The following is a 26,144-nucleotide window of genomic DNA, read 5'->3' as shown; positions in this document are numbered from 1 at the left end:
CTGTTTTTTGCATATCCTGTTTTTATAATTTCATTTAGCTGCTCATAAGTATATTGTTATCTACATAAATTTAAAATATATTCGTAAAAATATATATTTGAAAATACTGGTACCAAGTTGACAGTTTGAATGTATCATGAATTCACTTTATTTACCAAAACTATTACATTAGGGAGAATACATATATCATTTATCACAATAGTACCTGAAACTTTAAAACATCAGGCCACATCATATGATCTAGAAAACTTTATAATTACATGTATTTCTTGAACTGAAGACACGTTCTTCCTTCTTTTCACCCTCTCCAAATAACAGGCAACAAGACTAGATCAGAAACCACAAACTTCTCACAACATTAAAATACCAACTCCAAATTAAGATAAAAATCAAAAGAGGTTTTGTTGTTAAAGATATCAGTCGCTAAAATCAAAGCTTCCACTGCGACTGTGAGAGCTGCTGCCATTGCGACTATGTAAAGAGAGGCCTCTCCTGTGACCAGACAGATTAGAAGCATCCTTGTTTTCCTGAAAAAACCTCTCCCTCTCCATGTGTTTTGCAGGTGGCGGTGGAATTGCCACAGGAGGAAGCTCCCCATTCTGTTTTGGACGTGGAGGTGGGATCACAGCCGGTGGAGGAACAGGACTGTGAGCCTCTCGAGATGGCTCTGAGGACAGTGGCCTTATTAAAGGACGATTGAGTCTCTCCCCATTCAAACGCATGCGAGAGATGTCAGTTTCAAGATCTTCGTCTTCAGGTCTTGCACAAGCCTTTCCTTTGCGTAATCTGCAAGGCATTAGTTATACTGAGATGGATTAATATTCATATACAGTGTTATATCATTCATTAAGGAGTTAATTGAGTTGAAAGAACAAGTTAGGCAAACCTTCGTACTAACTGTTCAGGCTCCTCTTCCTCCTCTGATTCATCGTGGTCAAAGCGAGTAATAACAGTTGTTGTAGCTCTGCCAGATACAACATCATTGCGTCTTGGAGGAACTTTTGGAAACTGTTCATTAGCAGCTGTTGTGGTTCTGCTAGTTACAATGTCATCTCGTCTTGGTAGAACTTTCGGAAACTGTTCATTAGCAGTTGTTGTGGCTCTGCTAGATACAACGTCATCGCGTCTTGGTTTAACTTTTGGAACATGTTCATTAGCAGGTTTTGTAGCTCTTCCAGAAACAAGGTCATCATGTCTTGCAAGAACTTTTTGAAGCTGTTCGTTCAATTCAATTGCTCGAGAAACTATCCTCTCATCTCTACAAATGAACAATGCAAAAACCAGTTAAGTAAAATTAACCATGTGATAACAATAAGTAACATGAAAACAAACACAAAGCTTATGCTTTTGTTTTTTTTGAAGCCAAAGCTTATGCTTTTGTTGAGATCAACACTAAAACTATACTGATTATTTATTATTAAACCAAGCCCACATAGGGCTTTTCTTTTTCTTTTTGTTTGCTTATATGTATAGTGATTTGCCCAAGTCCCACATCGATTAGAATGAGATGCTTGCTGGGTGGAAGGTTTTCCAAATGCCTGGATACTTATCAATTGGTATCAGAGCCCGGTTGTTAGTTACTTGGAAAGGGCTACATATGGATGGGTTAACTGAGAAGTCCTGGGTATTATGGGGTGCTCAAATCCCACATTGAGTAGTACGGGATGTTCGGTGGGGTATTTAAGTGACTTGGTTCTTCTTCCTTGATAGTTGATCGCTAGATTTTTAAGGGAGGGTTCCTCAAATGATTGGATATACTCTTCATACATAGGATTAGTATATCTACCAAAAGACTTGGAGCAAAGGCACTATCCATAATTTGAACGTCTCAGGTCTACAAAGGAAATAGTAGGAAATTATAAGGTTCAAAAGCAGAAGAGAAAAACTAAATTAGCCTTACCGAGAAGCCATCACAAGATGCATTACCCTTTGCTTCTGAAATGAACACTGTTCTACAAGGTCAAGGGTAAACTCATCGCTTGCTCCCTAGAAAAGAAATGGAAAGTTTTTCAGCAAAAGATAGAATCTAATTGTTAGCAGATTCTATAACTAAAACTCTCAAGAGTCACCTGAGGATGTTGAGCATCAACAGCATCAAGGACTTCTTTTAAAACTTCCAATGCATTACCAGCCTTTTGAATGATGCTGCAAAAGAGGATTGCAATATACAAGCAAATGAAAATGAAGAAACAGACTTTTTAGAATAAATTCATCCAAAAAAACTAAAGAAACACAAATCCACCCAAAGACAGATTTTGAAACTGATCATTTATTTCATTTGACCAAAACTATTGTATATGGCTAAATCTTCTTATCATAATTTCCATCCCCTAAAGCAAATAGTTTTTCTTACCGTAATAAGCCATTTTAAATACAGTAGGATAGAAAAGGTTTTCTAAAGATGATGTCAATCACAAGTACACTAAAACTCAAAAACATAAGTCACCTGGATTCAGGGACTGTCTCTGCTTGTGGTACAACCACTTCTTGTCTAGGTGAGGCCTGCTCCCTGTTTGGTACACTACCGGCCCTACTAGGTTGTGAACTAGCGTTATTTGATTGGACCGCTTGAGCACTTTGAGGAAACTGCACTCCAGCATTCTGTAAAAAGTATAAAACCAAATGTCGTAAGTAATGGTGTATAATGACTTCATTCAAGCTCGGTTGGTGAGCTAAGGGACGTCGCAAGAGTTTTAAGCAGAGGTCTAGCATTCAATCCCTGGAAAATAATGGCATATAATGACTTTATTTGTGTGTTCTCGAGTAACCTCTTTTTTTCTTCTTTTTTTTGGTAACATATATGTTAAAAAGAGCAACACGGGGGAGCTGCAAATAGCATAATACCAAGCATATTTGCAGACCATCAATGATCTTGAGCTCAAAAATAATAATACATGCCACTTTGCACAATTTTCCCATTTAATCATCACAGGTGCACTTTAAATAATGATATATCAGTACTAAATGACCTTATCCCTAAAAGTCAGCGCTATGTATCCTGGTCAAATATGAACCCAGAACACTCTCCTGGTATGCAATTTAAGACTCAGATGCAGACCAATTGAATATTTTTTTCCCTATATTAGCCTCCTCTTCTATTTTTAAAATCATATAGTAAGATTAGCATCATTCTTTCTTACTCTGGAACAACAATAGCCTAGTCACCACCTACTAATCAAATGAACGCAGACCAAATTATAATAACATCCTACGAGTTTGTGTCACATAGTTGTACCTACCACCAAATCATAATATGCGTTATAATATTGAGGAAATTTTCCAGAAGCACCACCAAGGGATGATTGTGTGGCATCTAGTAGAAGAAATATCCTCTCCCTCACAGGCAAATCAGACTGCAATGAAGAAAACAACAAAGTAAGAAATCAGATAAAGGAAAAACTAGCCTAGCAAAACAACAAGTCTCAGTGGAGAAAGCTCACCTTTTTCTTCACAATTTTCACAAGAATAGGAATAATTCCGATATCAATCACCTGCTCATGAATATGCTCTCCAGTATTGTTCATCAACATCTCCAGCAACTAGAGGATCAACAGATCAACAACAACTCAGTAGAAATAAGTCTAATAGCCAAGTTTCTCTATATCAATTACAGCAAAACCATGGGGTGCCTATCTGTGTCTTTACATACGTTTTCCAGTAAAAGTAATACAAATTCGATCGATTCACACGGATTTTTTTGAATAAAAAAAGTCTTAACAAATTCATTATACTCACCGTGACAGCATAAAGTTGGGCGTCAGGGTGTTTGCTACCGAGTCTCTTCTTGATAGCTTTAACAACATCTCTAGCTTGCCTTCATGTTCAAAAGATATGATGGTTAAAAACAGTAACCACTAGGATTACCTAATATGCTTATGAGTTCATCTATATTACTAATAGAATGAAAAAAGAACAGCCAGGGTCCAGGGATGGTGCTGAACAACAACTGTGAAGAACATAAGTTGACATGAGAAGATAAGCTCGCCTGGATTTGATTATTTTTTAAGATATAATCTTTTTTTTTTCCTTTTCAAAATATATCTCTGCAACATTTTTATTGCACGTTATTTGAACACAAAATAAGCAAAGCCAACCACACAGTATGCCAGGCACCTGCCTGATATCAGTCGTTTACCAACTAACGTAATACTCTAATATAAGTCTTCTTTCTGAGAATAAAATAAACAGTAAGACATAAAACGTACAGCTAAAATGAAAAAGAATTTCTTCCTGGCAAACCAGCAATCAATTTCTGGAAAGATGGATGAAAATGATCATTCATAGGGATTATCTTCCCAACAATAAACTGGCCACTTGGGCATAGCACAAGTCACAAGTATACCAATCAAAGATTTGATTGCTATGCAGATAGACAAAAGAAACATGCAGTAAGTATGAAAATAAATCTAAAAGATTGCTGGTTTTATTTCCTATAATGAAAAACCATAACACAAGAGTTATGTATGAAGATAATTAAATGACTTCAGTTTTATTTTATGTGATACAATTGAAATCAACAAACATTGACCGATCAGAATGGAACAGAACAAATTAAAGAGATGAAAGTTTTGCCGTACCTTTTATCACGTGCAACCAACTCGCATATTTCAATATTTTTTGCCCAATCAGTTTCGGCCAATTTCTCACTTGTTGCAGCATTGACTAACTCAGCTGCCATCTTTTTTCAAGATAACGATCTAAAAATTAAATAATGCATAAAAGTTAAAACAAATATCACAAGAGGAAGCAAACATGGATTAAAAGGAACAAAGAATTAATGTCAGCTACAGCAGAAGGTAGAGGTTTATCAATTTTTCCTAAAGAGAAACAAACAAAGATTTTTGAATTCCGAGAGATTTTATAAAAAAGTCTACCAAAACATAAAGGTTATGAACATATAATTGCAAATGCATAAAAAAAAGGGTGTATAATTTCAAATAAAGAAAATTAAAAACCAGACTGAGAACAAACTTTTTCTCCCTTTGATGTATATCATGATAGAATATAGACTATCTCTTCATAGTATGGAAAATCACCAATAGTCTTACATTAACTGCTAACAGCCTATGAAGCATGGACTCCGACACTGACAGGACGCAGATACCAACACTGACAGGAGGCAGACACGGATACGACGACACTGCTAATGTCAAAAACATAGGACACCAACACCAATATGAATTAAATAGAATACAAACATTAATTATAGATATATAAATTGAGATCAAAGGATATATGTACATCTAAATTGAGCAATTTGTTTCATTAAAAAAATCTAAAACAATAAATGGATAATCTTTCACCATCATTCATCCATCTATTACCGAAAATCTGGAAATGATATGATCAAATTTAATGTCTTTAACCTCCTCAATGATCAGCTTTGACGCATCTTTAACTCTCGTAGATGTGTTCAAAGAGCGTTAATGTGTGCCGAAGCAAAGAGAAAAAGAAAAGTGTTTATAGGACACTTGTCTGAATTGCTAAACATGTGTCATATGGGTCTCAGACAAGGGACATGCCCAATCCCAGAATGGTGTGTGCTTAGCTAAAAGTTTCTCTTTATGGAAAATATGGAGCAAAAACGTGGATTTTATATCTCGCAAGACTGTTGACTATTATTGTAAAGTGATCAATTATGCAATGCTTCATAGTATTAATATAATTCGTAATTTCGTAACTTCAAAATATACCTTTCAGTAAATTCACCTCAGTTCCTAGTGAAAAATGAGATCATATTCCAACAGCAACCGAAGTTTGAAGAACAGTATGTCACAAACTACCCTGCAATCGAAAAAAAATCAAAGGCAAAGAAATTTAGTATATGTTAAAATTTCAGTATCATTGCAAATATTTTGTATTGAAGAAAATAAGCAAAAATTACAATATGTATGTCAAGAAGCAAAATGAGCACTTTAAAAAAAATACAAAATAAAAAAAAACACAGAGCATGCTGAGATGATGGATGAATTGTGAAGAAAATGATTGCACATTGATCAGTACTTTCTTTCATCTTAAGCAAAGATTAAGATAATGGGTACTATATCATAATCATGATTAAGCTAATAAAAAATTGAATTGCTTTAACATGAGACTGTAACATCCTAAGCTAAACCATAATTTAAGTTACACTCAGATCTAAATTAAGACCCATCAAAAAAACCCACATAAATAACTACAAAATACATAATTAAATTTCAATAAAAATAAAAACTTTATAAAAAAAAAAAGGAAAACTAAAAATAAATTTTGTGTGAATTTGATCTTGATGAGAGTGAGGGACACCTGTGAAGAAGGAAAGGATCACCAGTGAAGAAGGAAAGAGAGGGAAGAGGTTGAGCATTTGATGAATGAATGAAAGATGAAATGTGAGATATCTTGTTCTCTTTGCTTTGCTTTAACCTTTTTGAGTATTCGATGATGATGATGAAATTGTGAAGTGGACAAGTGTGTGTAATTTGAGGTTGTTGTCTATATTGGACTAATTGTTTCCTTGCGTTGTTGAGAACAAAACATACGAGGAGAAGAATGGTTTGCGTGTGTATTACTGTTTTTTTTTTAAGGAGCGTGTGCATTACTGTTATTAGTTGTCAAATAAATAAAATAAGTCGCTAAAATTTAATTGTTATCGTCGATATTAATAATATGGACACTCTCATTGAGTTTAAACTTTAAACCCTAAACTTTGCATTCATTTTTGTTAAGTGGGTTTTAGATGGTTTTTTTTTTTCTCTTTGTATAAAAACAAATGATAAATAAAAACTGTAGTGATGTAGGTATGAGGTTGAGAAGTTTTCAACTTAAAGTTTAACTTTGAATTATGAAAACAATTTTTATGTTGGGTTAGTTAATAGAGGATATAATTGATCTCTAGAATTGATTGGTCCTTAAATCAAATATTGAATTTTAAAAAATAAAACAAAGATTGTATTAAAAATGAATCAATTGAAAATGGTAAAAAAAAGAATATAAGGAATTGGCCCGCTACGGTTTCTACTTTCTTGTATGAAGAGAGAGAAGACATGGCACCGCCATGAGGCCGTCTTTTGTCTCAAAATTTGTCTAATAGTGAATTACATTATTACCCTTGAATTGCTAAAACAATTAACTTGTCCCTTATTTTCTTTTGCTACTTCCTTCTTTATAACTGGTAAAAAAAAAATAACTGTTTTTTCGGCGATGATTTTTGAACCCGGACTTTGCATATATTATACATTGTTTTTATCAATTGAGTTAAACTCACGAGGATAATAAATACAGAGTTTCATAATATTGCAGCAATTATATATATAAAAAATTATATATTAATATTGTTAAATGTTAACCTTCCACAATCCGAAAATCATTACTTCCGGTGAACTTCTCGATGTCCCACTTTGAACCCATGATATCAACTTTACTAATTTACGCCTTAGCCCCACGGTGGGCGCCAATTGTTGTGAATTCGGACAAAATCACACCAATGAATAACAAAGATGTGTGGAGCAAAGGAAGTGGTAATCAATGAATAAAGTGTCTCCAAGCAACAACAACAACAACAACAAACATGCCTAAATCTAAGTATGGAGCAACACCAAAGCATAATCAAAGCAACAAAGATAAAGAAAGCAAGAAAGAAATCATACACACCAAGATGACAACCCAGTTCGGTCCAATATGACCTACTATGGGAGAGAGAGCAGCCGTCTAATCCACTAAGAAGAAAGTGATACAAATGAGTTACAAGAAATTAGCTTATAAGCTTACAAAAGAACAAGACCTAATTTCTACCCTTTTTCATGTCACCCACACTCTCAATGAATCCTAAGAGAAAACACAAAAGGAATTTTTTCGATTCTTTCAATGGTGAAATCTCACTACCGAAGGTGTTTACGATGTTTCCCAACCAAAAAAACCTCACTACAAATGCACTCAACCCTAAAGTTACCTCCTATGTAATCCAAGTTTTTTCTCTCTTCAAGCTCTCTTTAAAGATCTGATCTGAAACACTTAAATAGTACACATTAACATACAAAATCGCGCCGCGCCTGTGAAAATCACGCCACAATTTAAGCGTACGATCCAAGGTACGACAACCTTATCCAAAAATCGCGTCACGCCTGTACAAAACTGCGCCCCAGTTTTCCTTCAGCAGAAACCATCCATTCTGCCAAGAAAATCGCGGCACGCCTCCAAAAATCGTGTCACGATTTTTGCTTTCACAAAATAAAAAAATTGAAGTCAATTACAACACTAATATATCTAGAATATGAAATCAGTACTCATAACTAGGAATGATGGAGTGCTACAGGAACAGAAACTGCGAAGTATGAATGTATTCATCAATTGAAAACTAGAATTGTTAAATTTGATAAAAAAAAAAAAAAAAACCAATTTATAAATTAGTGGTTAGTCAAAGAAATAGAACAAACATCACATCAATTTTGTTGGTATTTAGTCAAACTCACTAATTCCTCTAACCGTTGCTTTCGTTTTATTGTATAAGGGTGTGTTTGTTTCAAGTTATACTTGTTGATTTCTGGGAATAAAATGATATAAATATATATGCGTATGTTTGTTACAAGTTTACTAAATTTTATTCTCAGATATAAAATGTTCATGAGAATAGAAAAAATTTCCCAAATAAAAGAGTGAGAATAAAGTTGAAGATGAGAATAAATTCATATGTAGTTACCTATTATAATCTGTATTTGTATGGTGCCTAGGAATATTATAAAGTTAACCAAACATATTTTTTCTAAATACCTTAGAATAAAATTCTCATCTTTATATTTTAAGGAATGTTATTCCTAAGAATAAATTTGGTAAACTTGAAACAAACACACCCTAGATATTAAAGTATCTTTAATTATGCTCTTATTAAGAGATGATTTAAGTTGTTCCTCTATGTTTATACCACAATTCACATATTCATTACATTTTTAATTTTAATGTTTAATAAGCAACTCTTAAAAAATCACTCTATTTTTAACATTAAGTTCATGCATTAACTTTTCATTTGAAATATGATGAGAGAGAGATTCAAATTTTTGTTTTTCGGTAAAAATCTTCAATTGGAGATGCTTTTAGAGAGGATCTTCGAAGAATTCATTCATTGCATTCTCTTACTCTTTTTGTTTTCTTTTTAAGGGGCCAACTCTTTCACTAATACCACTCCCCCAGCCATACCACGTCTACGACCGCAGTGTTATCCCCAAAGCAATTTTTTTTATTATGATTTACCCCTAAAACAACACAAGTTAACACACATGCATTAGAATAATATTTTAAAAATTGTTTCATGAGATATTTTAATGTAAAAAGAATTGCTTAAAATATGATTACATTTATAAGTTAAGTGTATAAACAATTTACTAAATACGCTTTCTATCAACTTTTTTACTAAATACGTTGTTTTATAGTAAAGCCAAATTAACTAGATTGGTCAATCTTATCTAAATCGTTTTTATTTTAAGTAATCTTATCTTAATCATAAACAAAAGGAAAATTACATATTGATATTGATAGAGATAATAAAGGAAATTGAAATAGAGCGATTTTCACTACGAGCCACTATTGCATGGTTTCACCGCTAACAACGCTCCCCCAATCACAACAACAAAACACAACATTCTAAGCAAAATCTACTTTTGCAAATTCTCATCACATCACATTACCAAATATTCTCACCATGCAATCCTTTCGCAAAGCTCAAAATGACGATGAACCCGGTTCATCGTCAAAGAACCACAACAAGGCCTCCACTCCCTTCCGTTCCTTCTCTAGCTGCAACCGTCATGGTCGAACCTCCTCATCGAACAGGGTGGTTCAACGATCCGCCTCTGCTAGATTGGCACGTCAAAACACCTCACGTGAACTCATGCTTAATGATATTGTTGGTAATGGAATATCTGGTATCTTGTATAAGTGGGTTAACTACGGTCGTGGATGGCGACCGAGGTGGTTCGTCCTCCACGACGGTGTTCTCTCTTATTATAAAATTCACGGTTCCAATAAGCTCATTCTTAATCGCGACGTTGAAAAAAGATCCAAAGTCATTGGTGATGAGTCCCTCCGTCGCATCGCTAGCAACCGACATTGTCCTTCCCGCCACCGCAAACCCGTCAGTGAAATCCATCTCATGGTATCTCACTATTTCTCTCTCACTCAAACAATTAATCATATCTCCATTTTTTTTGTTCTCATAAAATAAAATCAATTTAATTGATATAAGTTAGATGCATTTCTTAAATGTTTTTTTGGATAGTTTTTAACTTAAAATATTCAATAAAGATAAAATTGATTGTATTGCATGGATGGGGTAGGTTTGTTCTGTACGTGAGAACAAGTCAGATGAAAGGAGGTTTTGTATATGCACGGGGACAAAGAAGAGGTTCCATTTAAGGGCAGAGAGCAAAGAAGATAGAACAATGTGGATGGAGGCAATGATGGCAGTGAAGAACATGTATCCTCGATTACCAACCACTACAGAGCTCACATCTCCTTCAGTTTCGGTAGTGATTTCCACAGACAAGTTGAGGCAACGACTTCTGCAAGAAGGTGTAAATGAGATTGCTATTCGTGAATGTGAAGACATCATGAGAGCTGAGTTATTCCAGTTGCACACTTATATTGTTGCCCTAAAGCAGAAACAATTGTTACTTACGGACACACTCCGTAATTTAGAGGTAATAGTGACACAAAATAACTAGCTAGTATGTATTCTATATTTCTATATAGTTTATAATGTGTGAAACTGTAATGATTAAATTTGGTTATTCTAGACAGAAAAGGTTGACTTGGAGAACACGCTTGTTGAAGACCAAAGACAATTCAAGGATGATGGGGAGTCTTATCTATCAACACATGAAGCAGATAGTGGTATGTTTAGAGAGACCAATATTCCATACTTTATTATAGAATATTGTGTCCTGGCTAGCTTGTTAAATGAAAAATAATGTTGTAATTGCATGTTAAAAAAGTAGTAGAGTTTTTGGAATATATGTGACTTTTAATTAGCATATCTTCCATCTACAACACATCACTATTTTTAAAAAAAGTGCTTATAAATATGAACGGAGGAAGTAATTTTGTAACACTGTCTAAAACTCTTCTAATTCATCCATTTTACTATTTAGATGGGAGTGGAAGTGAATATTCTGATGAGCAAGATAGGAATGATGATAACTCCGACGATGAGAATGACGCATTCTTCGATACATATGAAATTCTAACCACCAGTTCTATTAGAAGTCATGGATCATCTGATCATCTGAAATCCAACCATGAGTCTGAATCTGAGGAGACATCCACTCCAACTATTGGATCTAACTATCCTCATATCGATCGACGAAAGAAGTTGCCTGATCCTGTTGGGAAAGAAACTGGAATTAGTTTATGGTCAATAATAAAAGACAACATTGGAAAAGATCTTACAAAAGTTTGTCTTCCAGTTTACTTCAATGAACCAATCTCTTCATTACAGAAATGTTTTGAAGATTTGGAATACTCCCACCTTCTAGATCAGGCGTATGAATGCGGGAAAAAGGTTAGTTCTCAGTATTTGAAAAACATTTACAATGCAATAGTTAAAATATAGCTCACTAATTTTTGTAAATTGTATTATATATTAGGAAGTTTCATTGTTTGTACTAAATAAATTAAATCACATATGTGCACAGGGTGACCGTCTAATGAGGATATTATATGTGGCTGCATTTGCAGTTTCAGGGTATGCAAACACTAGTGGTAGAACTTGCAAACCATTTAATCCATTATTGGGTGAAACATATGAGGCAGATTATCCAGATAAAGGAGTACGCTTTATCTCTGAGAAGGTATAATTGTGTATCAAAGGTCAAATTGAAGACATAATAAACATCTCTATGCACTGATCCAACACATGAATTGTTGGCACATAAGGGATTTGAACCTGATACCTAAAGAGGGACACACTTCTATGTCTCAATCAAACCAGCCCCAAGTTTTTTTTTTTTTTTTTTAAATTATAGGAGAAAACTAAAAATGTGTACTAATAGAGACTAAAAGGTCTCCAATTTTACAAGGACCGCAACCATATTTATCATCAATTTGGTCCCTTAATTTAAATTGACCATATTTATCACAATATTGTTGGTTGAAAGTGAAATACTTACGCTATTCATTCTAATATAGGTGAGTCATCACCCTATGGTTGTAGCATGTCATTGTGAAGGTCAAGGCTGGAAATTTTGGGGAGATAGCAATTTAAAAAACAAATTTTGGGGTCGCTCAATTCAACTTGATCCTATTGGTATTTTGACTGTAGAGTTTGATGATGGAGAAGTCTTCTATTGGAGTAAGGTATAATTTTTCCTGACATGAGAAGTATATAAATAAATGTATAAAAATGGAGATAATTCACTTTTGAGTATCTAAGTGAGTTTCACACGTACATGTTATTTAATTATTTATAATTTTTTAAATTTTTTTAAGGGTGTTGCTAACTTGTTTCCTTAGAGAAGATGTTAAAGATCTCTCAAAAATACAAGTTTTACATTAAAATACAATATTATTATGTAACTTTTACTTAGTCTGATCGAGAGAGTGCTTATTTGATCGACTCTTACCATTTTTCTTTTCTCCTATCACGTAAAAGCTTATGGAGCTAAATTCCTTCCATTGTCAAATGGTCTGATTAGCTAACTAATTAATCGTCCATTATCAGGTAACAACATCCATTTACAACCTCATTTTAGGAAAATTGTATTGTGACCATTATGGTACAATGCGGATGGAGGGTAACGGTGAGTATTCATGCAAAATAAAATTCAAGGAGCAATCAATCATTGATAGAAATCCTCACCAGGTACCAATTTTTCTTATAACTAATTAATATTATTACTTCATATTTTGGGGGATGGTTCCCTTTAAATCATAAACCATCTATGTTTTTTATGCTATGAGGTGCAACACATGTTACTTTTTTTCCTCTCTTGTTTATGAGGGTCAGTCAACCTTGTTGTAAGAGTAAGACATTGTAGGTTCACGGCATATTATGTAACTTGTGATATGTAATTTTAAGTTTTGTTGTAGGTTCACGGCATAGTGGAAGATAAGAAGGGAAAAACAATGGCCACTATATTTGGAAAGTGGGATGAGAGCTTGCATTACATAATTGGAGGTGGAAAAGGAAAAGGGTCCAATGCCTCGTCAAAAGGACATATGTTGTGGAAGCGAAACGAAATACCAGAGCAAAAAACAAGATATAACCTTACTGAGTTTGCTATTACACTAAATGAAATCACACCTGGTCTAAAGGTAATTAATTATTCAGGAATTTTTTTATACTAAATTAAACTTACCATATAAAAAATATTTTCTGTGCTGACGTTTGGAGTTCAAACAGGAGAAGTTGCCACCAACAGATTCAAGGCTAAGGCCTGATCAAAGATGTTTGGAGAATGGAGAATATGAAATGGCAAATTCTGAGAAACTACGGTTGGAACAAAGACAACGACAGGTATATATACATACAATTCTTACATTGAAAATTCATTAGGTTATGCCATGCATGCATTGAAATTTATAATGTTGGTTAATATATCATTTATTAATAAAAGTATGATACAATAATCTGCAGGCACGAAAGATGCAAGAGAAAGGTTGGAAACCAAAGTGGTTTGCCAAAGAAGAAGGCAGTAATAGTTATCGTTATGTTGGTGGATATTGGGAGACTAGAGAAAAGGGAAACTGGGAATCATGTCCTGATATTTTTGGTCAATTTACTGTTGATCCTGATCAAGAATCTAACTCAACTCCATGAATTCTCAGCTATTGATCACATATTCATAAACATTTTTGTCATCATTAATACTTATTTTAAGCGTTAAAGAAAATGGTTGATTAAGGTTTGATGTACATAGATAGATGCATGTAGAGAATGCAATGCTATGAGATGCTCAACTAATTAATAGTGGAGTTTCTGATGCAGTTGAATTTGTATGAACATATATGTTGACACATTGTAACAAAAAATACTGAAGGGTTTTTATTTATTTATCCATATTCTCCACCCTCAATCGCCATCCCATTTACAATTATTACAAAAGGGGTTTTCTTAAAGAAAACACAACATTTTCCTGTTTTATTTTTTGGCGTTGTTGTTGAAAAATGTGGTGAAAATTTGGTTCTTGGGTTATGAGACTTATTATGGTCTGAAAATTATGGATGCATCAAATTTCTTGGGCAATTATGAGTAGTATAAAATTTTCATAATTTTTATACATTTGGAATGACCTATCTGTAAATGTAAAAAGTCTTAAAATTTGAAGTGAATATTTTATTTTGGATCGGCCAATTCAAAAGTGTAAAAAGTTATGAAAATTTTGAAGTGAATATTTTACACCGGATTAATTTTTCAATCTAGATGTGTAAAAAGTCTCAAAAATTGAATTTTACACCTTCAATAGGTCAATCTAAAGGTGCAAAAGTCCTGAAATTTATTTAAATTTAGTATACGATGTTAGAATTATCATAATCATACCGGTTAGCTAATCATACAATTCCCAATTGGCTTATTTTTTTAATCCCAAGTGGGGTAAAATTGAAATATTGGAGGCTTTTCATAATGCAAGGGGTTTGAGAAAATCTCAATAACATGGTGAAGAATTGGTTCACGGATGGTAAGCTCCCCATATTTTTATTTTTTTGGGCCGACAATTATTCCAGATCATATTGACCAATGCAAACAATGACATGTGAGTATGTGACACACACTACACTTTTCTCCAATAATCAAAGCATAACTTCCATTTTAGAAAGGATTCAAACTTGTTGTTCCAATTTAGTTGTTGAAGATAACACACTTTTGTATGATGTATCGATTGCGTTGACACAAATGGTTATTTAGGCTTTCCATTCACACAAGCTTGTGTTCTAATCTTAATTAAATTCCACCGTTGGTAAGTTATTATAACAACAAGTTTTTTATTTTCACTTTTGGTCTCTCCTTTGAAGTAAAGTCATATGTAAAATTTATTTTTTTAACAAAATTTTACAGAATTGTTTATATTATTGAATCTCTCAAAAAATTAGAATTTTTTTTTATCAAAACAAGAATTATATTTGAATTTTTATATTTTTTGTGATTAAAAATTCATATTTAATTCATGTTATGTTAAAAAAATTAGGAATTTTTTTACAATATTCTTCATATTTTTGCACAATTTCATTAAAAAAAATACAAAGGCTACACATGAGTTGACTTGAAAATAGAGACAAAATGGTGATTAAATTTTTTATAGAGACTAAAAGTCAAAGATTTTTTTTTTTTTGAAGAAACTAAAACAAAAAGTTTTTATATTTATGGCAATTAAAAACTTATTTAACCTAACCCACTTAGTGGTCCGGTGGTATTGACTTGAGGGAAATTTTACCCTATACCCCTACATTTATACCTTCACCCCTACATTTCACATGAACTACCTATTTTACCCTCATATAAACTTAAAAATCAATTTTTTTTCTTTCATTTCTGTCAAAAAATTCAAGTGTAAGTCTTTAGAAACAAAACACGAAGCCAACTTATGCGTTTTCCAGTGTGCTTTCTTTGCCGGAAATCATCAAAATTAAATGGATCTATTGTTGATTTAGATTTATTAGCACGATGTGTTTTCTGGAAGCTTATGGTTTTTGTGGAAATCAAACAAACCAGAAACATTTTCAATCTTATGGATTGTTGTTGAAATGAATATGCAATTCAATTAAAAAAAAAGGCCGGAATTGTATGAGATTTAATTTAATAAAATAAGGGTCAAAATTGGTTTGTGAGAGAATCAATTTAATCAACTTTAAATTTGCAAGGATGCACCACAGGAAGAGGACGACAGCAAGCAGTTGAAAGGAAGCAGCATGCTATGTTTGTAGACAATAGGAATGAGCGATGTGTTTCCTTCTTCTTTTTTTTTTTTTTATTGAAAAATCAATCCATAATTTATTTGAAGGATTTTTGGAACGTGAATGTAAATTGAAGGTTTCTGGGAATTACATAATCGCCTGTAAGGAGGTAGGGGTGAACCTCTGCCTAATTAGGAAATGTTAAAAATGAGGGTGAAAAAATAAATTTTATGAAAAAGGACATAATTGGAAATATTAGTAATTTGTAGGGGTGAAGGTTTAAATGTATGGGTATATGGTAAAATTTCCTGACTTGAGACTTGAGAGTATGCTCCTCCTTAAAGTTTCAGGTTCGATTCTCCCCGGTGCCAATTTGGGTGGGCTAATTTTGCTTCTTCAAAAACAAAAAAAAACTTATTTAACCTTTAATAAAAATAAGGAAATTTTACCCTATACCCCAACACATGTAATTTCACCCCGACAAATTTTTGAAAATTCCAATTTTAACCCTTTTATTATTTAACCTTTTAAACATAAATTTTTCACCCTCATTTTCAACATCTCCTAATTCAGTGTGAGTTCACCCCACTTCTAAGTACGTATTTCCGTTTTTCGTTCTTCCCTAAAACGTTTCTGAAAAAAATTCAGAACACTCATATAAACATTTCCGAAAATAATTCGGAATACTAGAATGCTTGGCGTTCCGAATATATATACCGGAGAACACAGAAATACCTTTCCGATTCATGCTAGTTATACAATTCCATCACTTGGTCACAAATCAGCATATAATTCCATCACTTGGCTACTTCCTTGTTATAATTTCTTAATTATGGTCACAAATTACGATTATATCACTTGGTCAAAACTAGCATAATATAATTGTTCATGTGCTGCGAAAAATATGTTGATTTCTAAAAGAAGAAAAATCAGCATTTTGTATCCAAGACATTAGCATAATATAATTGAATTCTAAAACAAGTATATTAGTGGTATAAAAACAGATAAGTGAATGCTGCTGACATAAAAGATGCATACGAGTTCAGGAATTATAATGAATATATATAAACAGATAAATGAAAGCTGCAGACATAAGGATGCATGAACCGGAATACTTCCCCAAACTATTCCGGGAAGCATTTATCGGAAGGCTTCTGACGCTTTTTCTGGAAAACAATCGGAAAGCTTTGGTGAACATGATTCCAGTTAACGATTCACGACGCCATTTCATACATCGTCATTTCCAGAATCGTCCTCACATCGTCGTTGTCAATTGACAATTCCGGTAACCACTAACCCAAAAAACCTAGCAAACCTTAATCAAGGATTCCGGTAACAAGGAAAGAAGGCTCATATAGTAAGAACGAACACGGAAACGATTAAGAGAACAAGGAAAGAAGGCTTACTCTTTGTTGAAAGTAGACACAGAACAATGGTTTTTTTTCTTTTTCAGAAAAAGGGTGAACACGCGAAGTGTTTTTTCCAGAAAAGTGTGGGGTGAAAAGTGAAAGGGTATTGTGTTTTGTTTTATATAAAGGGTAAATTTGGTAGTTTGTGTTAAATGTAGGGGTGAAGGTATAAATGTAGGGGTGTGGGGTATAACTTCCTAAAAATAAATACATTCATGTTCGATTCTTCCCAGTGCCAAGTTGGGTGGGCTAATTTAGCTTTTTTTTAAAAAAAAAACTTATTTAACCTTTAATTCCGTCCTAAATAGTGCATGAATATGTCTCCACTAATCTAAATTTTCCCTTTAAAAAGGTAATAATCAATGTTCCACAAATCGAGTGTTAACTCAGAGGTAAACTTGATTTCTGGTAAAATTGGAATGTTTGACGAGTTTGACTCGAGTTAACTCGGTCAAACTCGATAAACTCGTGTAAACTCGACCGAGTTTACATCTAAAAAAAATTTAAGAAAAACTGGGCCATTTTTTGACCCATTTCATTTCAAAGCTCAATTCCTTTTCTTCAAGCCCAAAGACTGAGTAGTTTCCTTTCCGCAACATGTTGTCTGGCTTCCTGAAATGAAACGTTTCTGTTTCTTTCTTCTCTGAGTTCTCAAACCATGAACTGGGGAGCACATACCAGTTAGGGTTATAGTGGTGGAAGGAAAACTATTCCGATTGCGACGCCGGTGATTGCGACGCCGGTGGTGGAACTTATAATTTTGCAAGTTTATTTTGTATTTTGATGTTTAGTTGAACATAATGCTTTATAACGGTGGTTGGAAACCTTTATAATTTGGTCATATTTTGCACTATTAGACTATTTACAACATTATATTAGTTTACATATGTCATGTAAATAATACATTTTATTTAATTTTAATTTTAGGTAAACTCGTACGAGTTCTTGAATTGAGTTTACTAGGTAAAACGAGTTGAGGTAAACTCTCGAGTTGTAAAACCTTGGTAATAATGCTCGGGTGAGATGCACCGCTACAACTACAGCTACTTCTGCTCATACTGTTCTTTTAGCTCCTACTCACACTAAAATTGAATCACATTTCCCACATTTATATGTGTTGCAATTTGCAAAGAATAATGATAAATGAACAACTACAACTACTTCTGCTCATACTGTTTTTTTAGCTCCTACTCACACTAAAAAATATGATTAATTAAACTATTAATTTAAAAAATATGATTAATTCGGTTGAATAGATGATTAATTTAATTCAGGATCAAAATTGTAATTAATTCAACTATATTATTAACCATGAATTTACTATTTATTCAATTGAGTTAATCATATTTTTGTACATAAGTGTCCGTTAAACATTTAATTTTTATTTGCAAATACACACATTCTGTTTCTTGCGACGCCAAGGCACGAAACATTAACATAGTTTCAAATTTATTTGTATGATGATGATCATCACTTTTTCGTGATAGTGAAAATCTGAAAATTAAAAATTGATAGAGCACCATACAATCCCATCACTCCACTCCATCACAAGTTTAAGTTAACAAGTTAACACATCCATGATTATACGTGATGCCAACTATCAACAACACTAATAAGCAGCTTGACAATTGACAATTCATACTACATAAAAATCGAGTTTTTGGCGGTTTGACTTGCATAGCAACACAGAAAATGCTTCCTACCTTGTTGTACCTACAAAAAGAAAAGAAAAATAAAACAATTATCTAGGTAGCTGTTGTCATAAAAGTAAAGAAAACCATAGGAAAGGAATTGTAGGTGAATAAATGCAATAAAGCACACACACTACACTCGCATAGATCCCAATGAATCCATTCCATTACACTCACACAAACCAAAATTTTAGGTCCCAACCATTACACAACCACTTCCACTACCAAATTTCACGTGGAATTAGTACTACACCACCTCACTACTACCCAAAAATGTCTCTAATACAAATACATACCCATAAATTCAATTAAATCAAAGTAAAGTAAAGTAAGAACTGAACAACAGTCCTCCTCCTCCTCCTCTACTCCTTCAAACTTTAGCAGCAATGTTATCATTTAGTACATCTTAGGATTAATACTATACTATACTATACTATACTATAATCATTTTCACCTAAATATGCAAGAAACATTATTAACTATTTCGGAGCACCACCACCAAAACACAAATGCAAAGAAAAACGAGGAAATGGAAGTAGTAATAGTATCATCATCACCATGCCGTCGACCACCGCGAACACGGCGCGTGTCACCGACGCCAGTAGAAAAACACCTTCCAAACGGCGACGTATACAGTGGAAGTTTATCAGGAAACACACCACACGGCAAAGGTAAATACGTATGGAACGATGGATGCATGTACCAAGGAGAATGGAAGAAAGGTAAAGCATGGGGGAAAGGGAAATTCTCATGGCCATCAGGAGCTACTTATGAAGGTGATTTTATTTCAGGGTCCATGGAAGGTTCTGGAACTTTTGTTGGTGTGGAAGGTGATACTTATAAAGGTTCTTGGGTTTCTGATAGGAAACATGGGTTTGGTGAGAAATGTTATGCTAATGGTGATGTGTATGAGGGATGGTGGAGGTGCAATTTGCAAGATGGGGAAGGGAGGTATATGTGGAGGAATGGGAATGAGTATGTTGGTGAATGGAAATGTGGTGCTATATGTGGTAATGGTGTTTTAATTTGGAAGAATGGGAATCGTTATGTGGGTTGTTGGGAGAATGGTGTGCCGAAAGGGAAAGGTGTGTTTACGTGGCGTGATGGGAGTGTTTCATCAGGGAATTGGGGGAATGATGCCAAGAAGAGGGTTTCTGTGAGTGTGGATGATGGTTCTAAGAGTGTGGTTTTTCCTAGGATTTGTATTTGGGAGCTTGATGGGGAAGCTGGTGATATTACTTGTGATATTGTTGATAATGTGGAAGCTTGTATGTTTTATAGAGATGGAAGTGAATCAGAGATTGGTGGTGTTGGTGTTGGTGATGTAGGGTATGGACATTCACAGAAGAGTCCTTGTTATTCGATCGATGGGGATGTTAAGAAACCGGGTTATACTGTTTGTAAGGGACATAAGAACTATGATTTGATTCTTAATCTTCAATTGGGTATTAGGTGTGTTGTTTTGTGTTATCTACATTGTTAGTTTGGATTTGGATTTGGTTTATTTTTATGTGTTTGGCGTTTTTAATAAGATTGTGGTTTTGTTTTTGTTTTAGATATTGTGTTGGGAAGCATGCTTCGGTGCCTCGAGAGCTTAGGTCAGGAGATTTTGATCCAAAGGAGAAATTCTGGACAAGGTTTCCTCCAGAAGGTTCCAAGTTTACGCCTCCCCATCAATCGGTGGATTTTAGATGGAAAGACTACTGTCCCGTGGTGTTCAGGTGGAAATAATATCTGAATCAATTTTCTTATATGTTGATTGTTTAATTGATGTTATGTGTGTATTAATGATGTTTGTATTTTGGTGGGTGGTTGTTTGTTTCTTTGTTGGGTATTTAGGCATTTGAGGGAATTATTTGCGATTGATCCTGCCGATTACATGCTTGCTATTTGTGGCAATGATACATTGAGGGAAATGTCTTCTCCTGGAAAAAGTGGAAGCTTCTTTTACCTTACTCAAGATGACCGATTTGTAATCAAAACCTTGAAGAAGTCTGAAGTCAAGGTTAGTTGTTAGTTCCTAGCCTTAATTAATTACTAGACTTGAAAAAGCATTATGTTTGATGAGAAAAGTATAAAACCTATATTGAGCAAGGTGAAATTTCAATCACAGCTTTTAGTCACTATGCTTTTTTCCTCTGTTTCAATGATTAGTTGGTGACCATGTCAGGTGCTCATCAGGATGCTTCCCAGTTACTATCAACATGTTTCTCAGTACAAGAACTCGTTGGTTACGAAATTCCTGGGAGTTCATTGTGTCAAACCTATTGGAGGCCAAAAGGTATGGACTACCTAGTTTAAATTTTGCACTGAACTGATGTACTATATGAATGTTTGTAATAATATAATGAATACTTGTATTGCTATGGAAAAACAGACCCGATTTATTGTAATGGGCAATGTGTTTTGTTCGGAGTATCGAATTCATAAGCGATTTGACCTCAAAGGTTCATCTCATGGTCGGACAACCGATAAACTCCGCAAGGATATTGATGAGACTACTACTCTTAAAGACCTTGATCTTAGTTTTGCCTTTCGCCTGGAGCAGTCTTGGTTTCAAGAGCTAAAATGGTACAGAATTTACGTCCTTGTGTAAAGTTTCTTTCACTTTTAGCATTTTTACGATGTTCTTAGAGTTGGTCTTTTGTAATGATTTTTGCTCAGGCAACTTGATAGAGACTGTGAGTTCCTGGAAGCAGAGGGAATAATGGACTACAGTTTTCTCATTGGCCTTCATTTTCGTGATGATTACTCATCGGATGAAATGAAAAGTTCACCTAATGAATTGTGTTCTGGTATGTGTCTTCTTGCTTCCTCCTAGTTCCATGTTTCCTTTCATGTGAATTTGTCCGATCCAAGGGTTAAAAGATTTGTGGGATTATGGTTTTTGCAGGCAAGAGAGACATGCAAAATGATGACACTCAGGACACGAGATGGATACCCATAGGCCGGTATGCACTCTTCACTTTATCACCGTATCTGATTGTTTTTGTTGTTTCAGCTTGGTGAATAAATCCTTGTGAAATTATAAAAATTTACTGCTAAGATTGTCTTCCTTGAATTTTCCATATTTAGTCCCAAAGAGATAAGTTTTGAGGATTTAGAAATGCTGGTGCGGTTCTACTATTAGCTTAAGCTGTTATGTGAATTCCAACCCATCATTTATTGATTTGTTCTAGAAATCAAAGTCACTTATGGGAATGTGGATTCATGGGACATGGACCATTTTTATTGCTACATTTTATGAAAAGATTATTCATTTAGGATATAGCAGTTTGTCTCTTCTGCTTTCATCCACCGGGTCATTTCTTTTACTTTTATGCATGTGCCATGTTCTTGAGCTTTAGTCTATCTGGACCCGCCATAATGCAAATAGAAGCAAAATGCTTCCACCCTAAACTAGCGATATTGGCCCATGCGCATGCAAGTAGCAAAGAGGGATATGAACCACTACTAGTCATGTAGAAATAAAGCAGTGGCAGATGAATTAGTAGTATTCTCCAGTCCTCTCTATCTGTGATTTAGAAGTGACATATGCTCCTGTTTGTTGAGATGGACCACAATGACTTGATTTGTCATGGCCAATGTTATAGTAAGTTTTTTTGACAACAAATGCTGGAGTGGTCGTTTGAGCAGAACCTTCTCTGTAAAGCTATTTGTTAGTTGACAATGATATTGATAGAGCAATGGTGGTTGGTAGAACTTGAGGCTTAGGAAATACATTTGTGTGCCAGTTACATATAAATATTGACATTTTTTCTGATATACATTACTCTTTCTTTGTTAAAAATGCTAAATTCTAAACTGTATTTTAAGTCATAAGTTTTAGTAATCCGTTTCTCTTGGGCTCTCTTTCTTATGTGAGTTTACATCCTAACTACGCAGATATTTAATATTTGATTTGAATTATGATTCTTGATATACCAGAGGACCTCTAATCCGGCTGGGAATTAACATGCCAGCAAGAGCGGAGAGAGTGTGTAAAGCTGGATTGGATCAGCAGCAAACTGGAAGTAGCAAATCTACCCCTTCAGAGAGTAGCGGTGAGATCTCTGATGTAATCCTTTATTTTGGCATCATTGACATTCTCCAAGATTATGATATTAGCAAAAAGCTAGAGCATGCATACAAGTCACTACAAGTGGACCCCACATCCATCTCAGCCGTTGATCCCAAGCTATATTCCAAAAGGTTTAGGGATTTCATACACAGAATCTTTGTGGAGGACAAATAACATGGTTGGAGAGAGACAATATGAGAATTGAGCCCTGGACCAACTTTGGCATGGGGACACACCTTAACTAGCATCAGAATATATGAGCTGGTGCTGCAGACATTGTTGATTTAAAAAAGCTCAAACAAAAAATGTTGCTGTTAACATTTAATTCCAAGTTTGGAAAGGAAAGGAAGCCTTGCTTATTATTATTGGTGGCTAAATTTTTCTCATAGCCTTTGGAAATGGAATGAGGTGGGGGACATCAGACATGACAAGGATGTTTTTTGTTTTCATTTAGAGGGAGATTGTCAACAATAGTTGTTGTACTTGTACATGCTATGCATCATAAGGCATGTGATGAGATATTTTTTTATTACTTTTTGTAATGGTTTTGGAGAAGGGTATAGTATAGGGAATAGAAAAATGTGAATGCATGTGGAGTGGGAGGGATTCAAATTTGACCATGGTGGTGGGGGCAAATACTGTACATACAGTCAAAGATGGATAATGGAATTGAATTGAATGAAATCATGAATGAATGAATTTTACATCTTTGGTTGCATTGAATTGGAGAGAGATCAAAAGGAGATGATTTGCCTGGTGAGCAAGAAAGAAAAGTTCCTACAGAGGACCCCTCATTCTGTCAGTTTCTAGCTTTCTCTGTTGTGTGCATTCAAATGGGTGTTCCAACTTTTGCAGTGAGTAAAGCATCGAGCATCAAAAGAAGAGAAAAGCACAAGAAAGAGTTGGGTGTTTCTTTGGTTCACGTTCTTTCTTTGTCATTCAATAAACCAAGTTTGAAAAAGCATAATGACAATAATACAAGAGTATGCACTTTTTGCTACTTTTGAACAATACCAAGAAACAATCAACGCGACAAAGCAATAAATTTGGTCACGTAATATGAATCGGTTTGGTATGTGAGAGCGATGGTTGTCCATGCTTCTTGTGCTTTTGTATATTTTAACAACAATTCAAAAATATAAAGAAACTTGGCATAAAAGAGAGGCCTTAGCTTTTTGAATCTTGATCATATACTCCATCCGTTTCAAAATATATGTCCAATTTTTGTAATATGCACTATTCACTTGACTTACTTTGACCATACTTTTTAACTAATGTATAAATACAAATATTAGCACGTAAGATGTTGTTTGATTTGTTTCGACAAATATTTTCAAAATATTAAATTTTTATAGTTTTTTTACTTTAGATAATTAAAGATATTAACGGTCAAAATTGTGCATTAACATATGTGAAGTGGTTGACTTGGACATGTATTTTGAAACGGAGGGAGTACATAGCAGTGTATTTTGATTTTACATAGGAGCTAAAATTAATTTCAGATGTCTAGAATTGATTGAGACATGATTGGTTGCTTTTAAGTAGAATTGAATTTGCAAATTGAAACTTTTGATTTTAGAATTCATTGTAACGAGCAAATTTATTGTTAACTCATTTTTACATAAATGTATCTAAACATAAATTATTTTACCTTTAACTCATTATCTTATTAGTCTGAATCAATTTTATAGAATCAATTCATTTAAAATTAATTTTTGTCAAGACAAAACTAAATATAATAACTTAATATCACGTAAACTTGCCAAAATTATAGTGAACCTTGTCTTAATTGTAATGTCTTTATTGGTTAATGTTCCAAAATTCATTGAAAATTGATTTTCTGACATCAATAACTTCCTAATAACATATGGAAGTTACGAATTTACTAGCGTTGGCATATCCGGCAGCATTTAACTACCGCTGCGTTCCCCACATTCAAACAACCAGGAACTTTCTCTTCCCTTTTTCCCCACATTTGAACATGTTTATACATACCATTTTGAACACATTTTCTCAATCATTTTCATCCAATTTCACATTCATTAATTCTAAAACATTTAAAAAGTAAAAATAATTTTAACATGATAAAAATAAAATGCAAGAAATAATATAAAAGGTACGAAAATGTCATAGAAATATCATAAGGTACGAAAATGTCATAATAATAATACATCATCATCATCATCATAGTCAAAATGTACATAAAAAAGCCTAATGATAATCAACCTTGTTGTCTACGATGCCTATGCCCCTTGCGCTGCCTGGCAGTCCGATACATAAGGGTAGGGCGAGCAGTACTGCCAATCCGGATCATCTACTACACCAACTCCTCTTTAGTCATCTCGGCGCTCATGGCCACAGCATTATCCGATATCTGCACGACATCCCTGATGATCGTCAATGTGTCAGGCATCTCTCTGGCATGCTCCTCCTCTATAAGTTGCTGCCGGTTCGCCGGCCTGGGAGGAGATTTGTCATCAGGTGGGATAATTCGAGGGTGAGAGACTTTGACATACCAAGCCATGTAGTCATACTCATGCTACCATGCTCTCTCACACCTCTCTCCCCATTTAACTGCCGCTGGGGGTAATTTTGTATTTTTCATGTGTTATTAGGAACTTATTGAAGTTAGAAAAGCAATTTTCAAATTCATTGATTGGGAATCAGAAAAAGAAAAAAAAAACATGGTTCTCGTTCACAAGACGCATGGCTTGACATTGTACCGGGGTCCCGAAAACCAATCCATTTCTTCTAGGCTTCTTTCACTCTTTCAGGTTCATTAGGGATGTTATATATTTCAGTTTCCAGTTATTATGGTAGACATTTTTTCCTTTGATTTCATCTGAATTTGTAGTTCCTTTTTAGCCACAAGGGGTCACCCTGACTTTCTATGGAATCGCAGGTCTCTTTCTAAGTTTACATTGGTGACTTCTAATTTTTTGGAATGTGGTGAGTGGTTATAATTTTTTCGATAAAAAAAATAGAATGGTATGTTTTTTTCATTACGGATTTCCTGGAACATATCGTCGTGTTTTTATCCGAGTTCGTATGGAAGATATTCAGTCCCTCATACTACAAGCTAACCCTAACCCAGAACCCAGTAGTGGTGTCCTTTATATGCAAACAAGA

The 26,144-nt window shown here is 34.2% G+C and overlaps 3 protein-coding genes across 8 annotated transcripts; 2 read left to right on the top strand and 1 right to left on the bottom strand.

Moving 5' to 3' along the window:
- Positions 1–117: 117 nt before the first annotated feature.
- LOC146941782 (TOM1-like protein 5) lies at positions 118–6,445 on the bottom strand. 4 transcript variants are annotated; one of them, XM_085755620.1, is made up of 12 exons: positions 6,286–6,445; positions 5,694–5,784; positions 5,049–5,140; positions 4,578–4,697; positions 3,736–3,814; positions 3,441–3,539; positions 3,240–3,353; positions 2,447–2,601; positions 2,070–2,145; positions 1,901–1,986; positions 887–1,258; positions 118–786 (listed from the first exon to the last, which is right to left on the bottom strand). In XM_085755620.1, exons 4-12 carry the CDS (start codon positions 4,676–4,678, stop codon positions 417–419), a joined length of 1,452 nt encoding a protein of 483 aa, XP_085611746.1. In that variant the 5' UTR covers positions 4,679–4,697; positions 5,049–5,140; positions 5,694–5,784; positions 6,286–6,445; the 3' UTR covers positions 118–416. The 4 variants fall into 4 exon arrangements, with proteins under 4 accessions (XP_085611746.1, XP_085611747.1, XP_085611744.1 ...); XM_085755621.1 differs by having other exon boundaries at positions 6,308–6,445; XM_085755618.1 differs by lacking the exon at positions 5,049–5,140.
- A 3,129-nt stretch (positions 6,446–9,574) lies between these two features.
- Positions 9,575–14,039, top strand: LOC146941781 (oxysterol-binding protein-related protein 1B-like). Of its 2 annotated transcripts, XM_085755614.1 has the most exons (10): positions 9,576–10,123; positions 10,305–10,667; positions 10,764–10,860; positions 11,118–11,527; positions 11,661–11,816; positions 12,154–12,321; positions 12,686–12,826; positions 13,054–13,278; positions 13,367–13,480; positions 13,601–14,039. In XM_085755614.1, exons 1-10 carry the CDS (start codon positions 9,671–9,673, stop codon positions 13,781–13,783), a joined length of 2,310 nt encoding a protein of 769 aa, XP_085611740.1. In that variant the 5' UTR covers positions 9,576–9,670; the 3' UTR covers positions 13,784–14,039. The 2 variants fall into 2 exon arrangements, with proteins under 2 accessions (XP_085611741.1, XP_085611740.1); XM_085755615.1 differs by lacking the exon at positions 11,661–11,816 and having other exon boundaries at positions 9,575–10,123.
- A 4,868-nt stretch (positions 14,040–18,907) lies between these two features.
- LOC146941780 (phosphatidylinositol 4-phosphate 5-kinase 2-like) lies at positions 18,908–24,026 on the top strand. Of its 2 annotated transcripts, none has more exons than XM_085755616.1 (8): positions 18,908–20,407; positions 20,512–20,676; positions 20,795–20,960; positions 21,126–21,236; positions 21,333–21,526; positions 21,620–21,750; positions 21,849–21,906; positions 22,883–24,026. In XM_085755616.1, exons 1-8 carry the CDS (start codon positions 19,416–19,418, stop codon positions 23,187–23,189), a joined length of 2,124 nt encoding a protein of 707 aa, XP_085611742.1. In that variant the 5' UTR covers positions 18,908–19,415; the 3' UTR covers positions 23,190–24,026. The 2 variants fall into 2 exon arrangements, with proteins under 2 accessions (XP_085611742.1, XP_085611743.1); XM_085755617.1 differs by having other exon boundaries at positions 19,058–20,407; positions 22,841–24,026.
- The last annotated feature ends 2,118 nt before the right edge of the window (positions 24,027–26,144 follow it).

Source organism: Medicago sativa, chromosome 3, assembly GCF_051527215.1.
Source record: "Medicago sativa cultivar Bolivia chromosome 3, Bolivia_mono, whole genome shotgun sequence".
In the NCBI taxonomy this organism is placed as follows: domain Eukaryota; kingdom Viridiplantae; phylum Streptophyta; class Magnoliopsida; order Fabales; family Fabaceae; genus Medicago; species Medicago sativa.
Note: the sequence above shows the minus strand (reverse complement) of the source record. Positions and strands in the feature narration are given on the sequence as shown.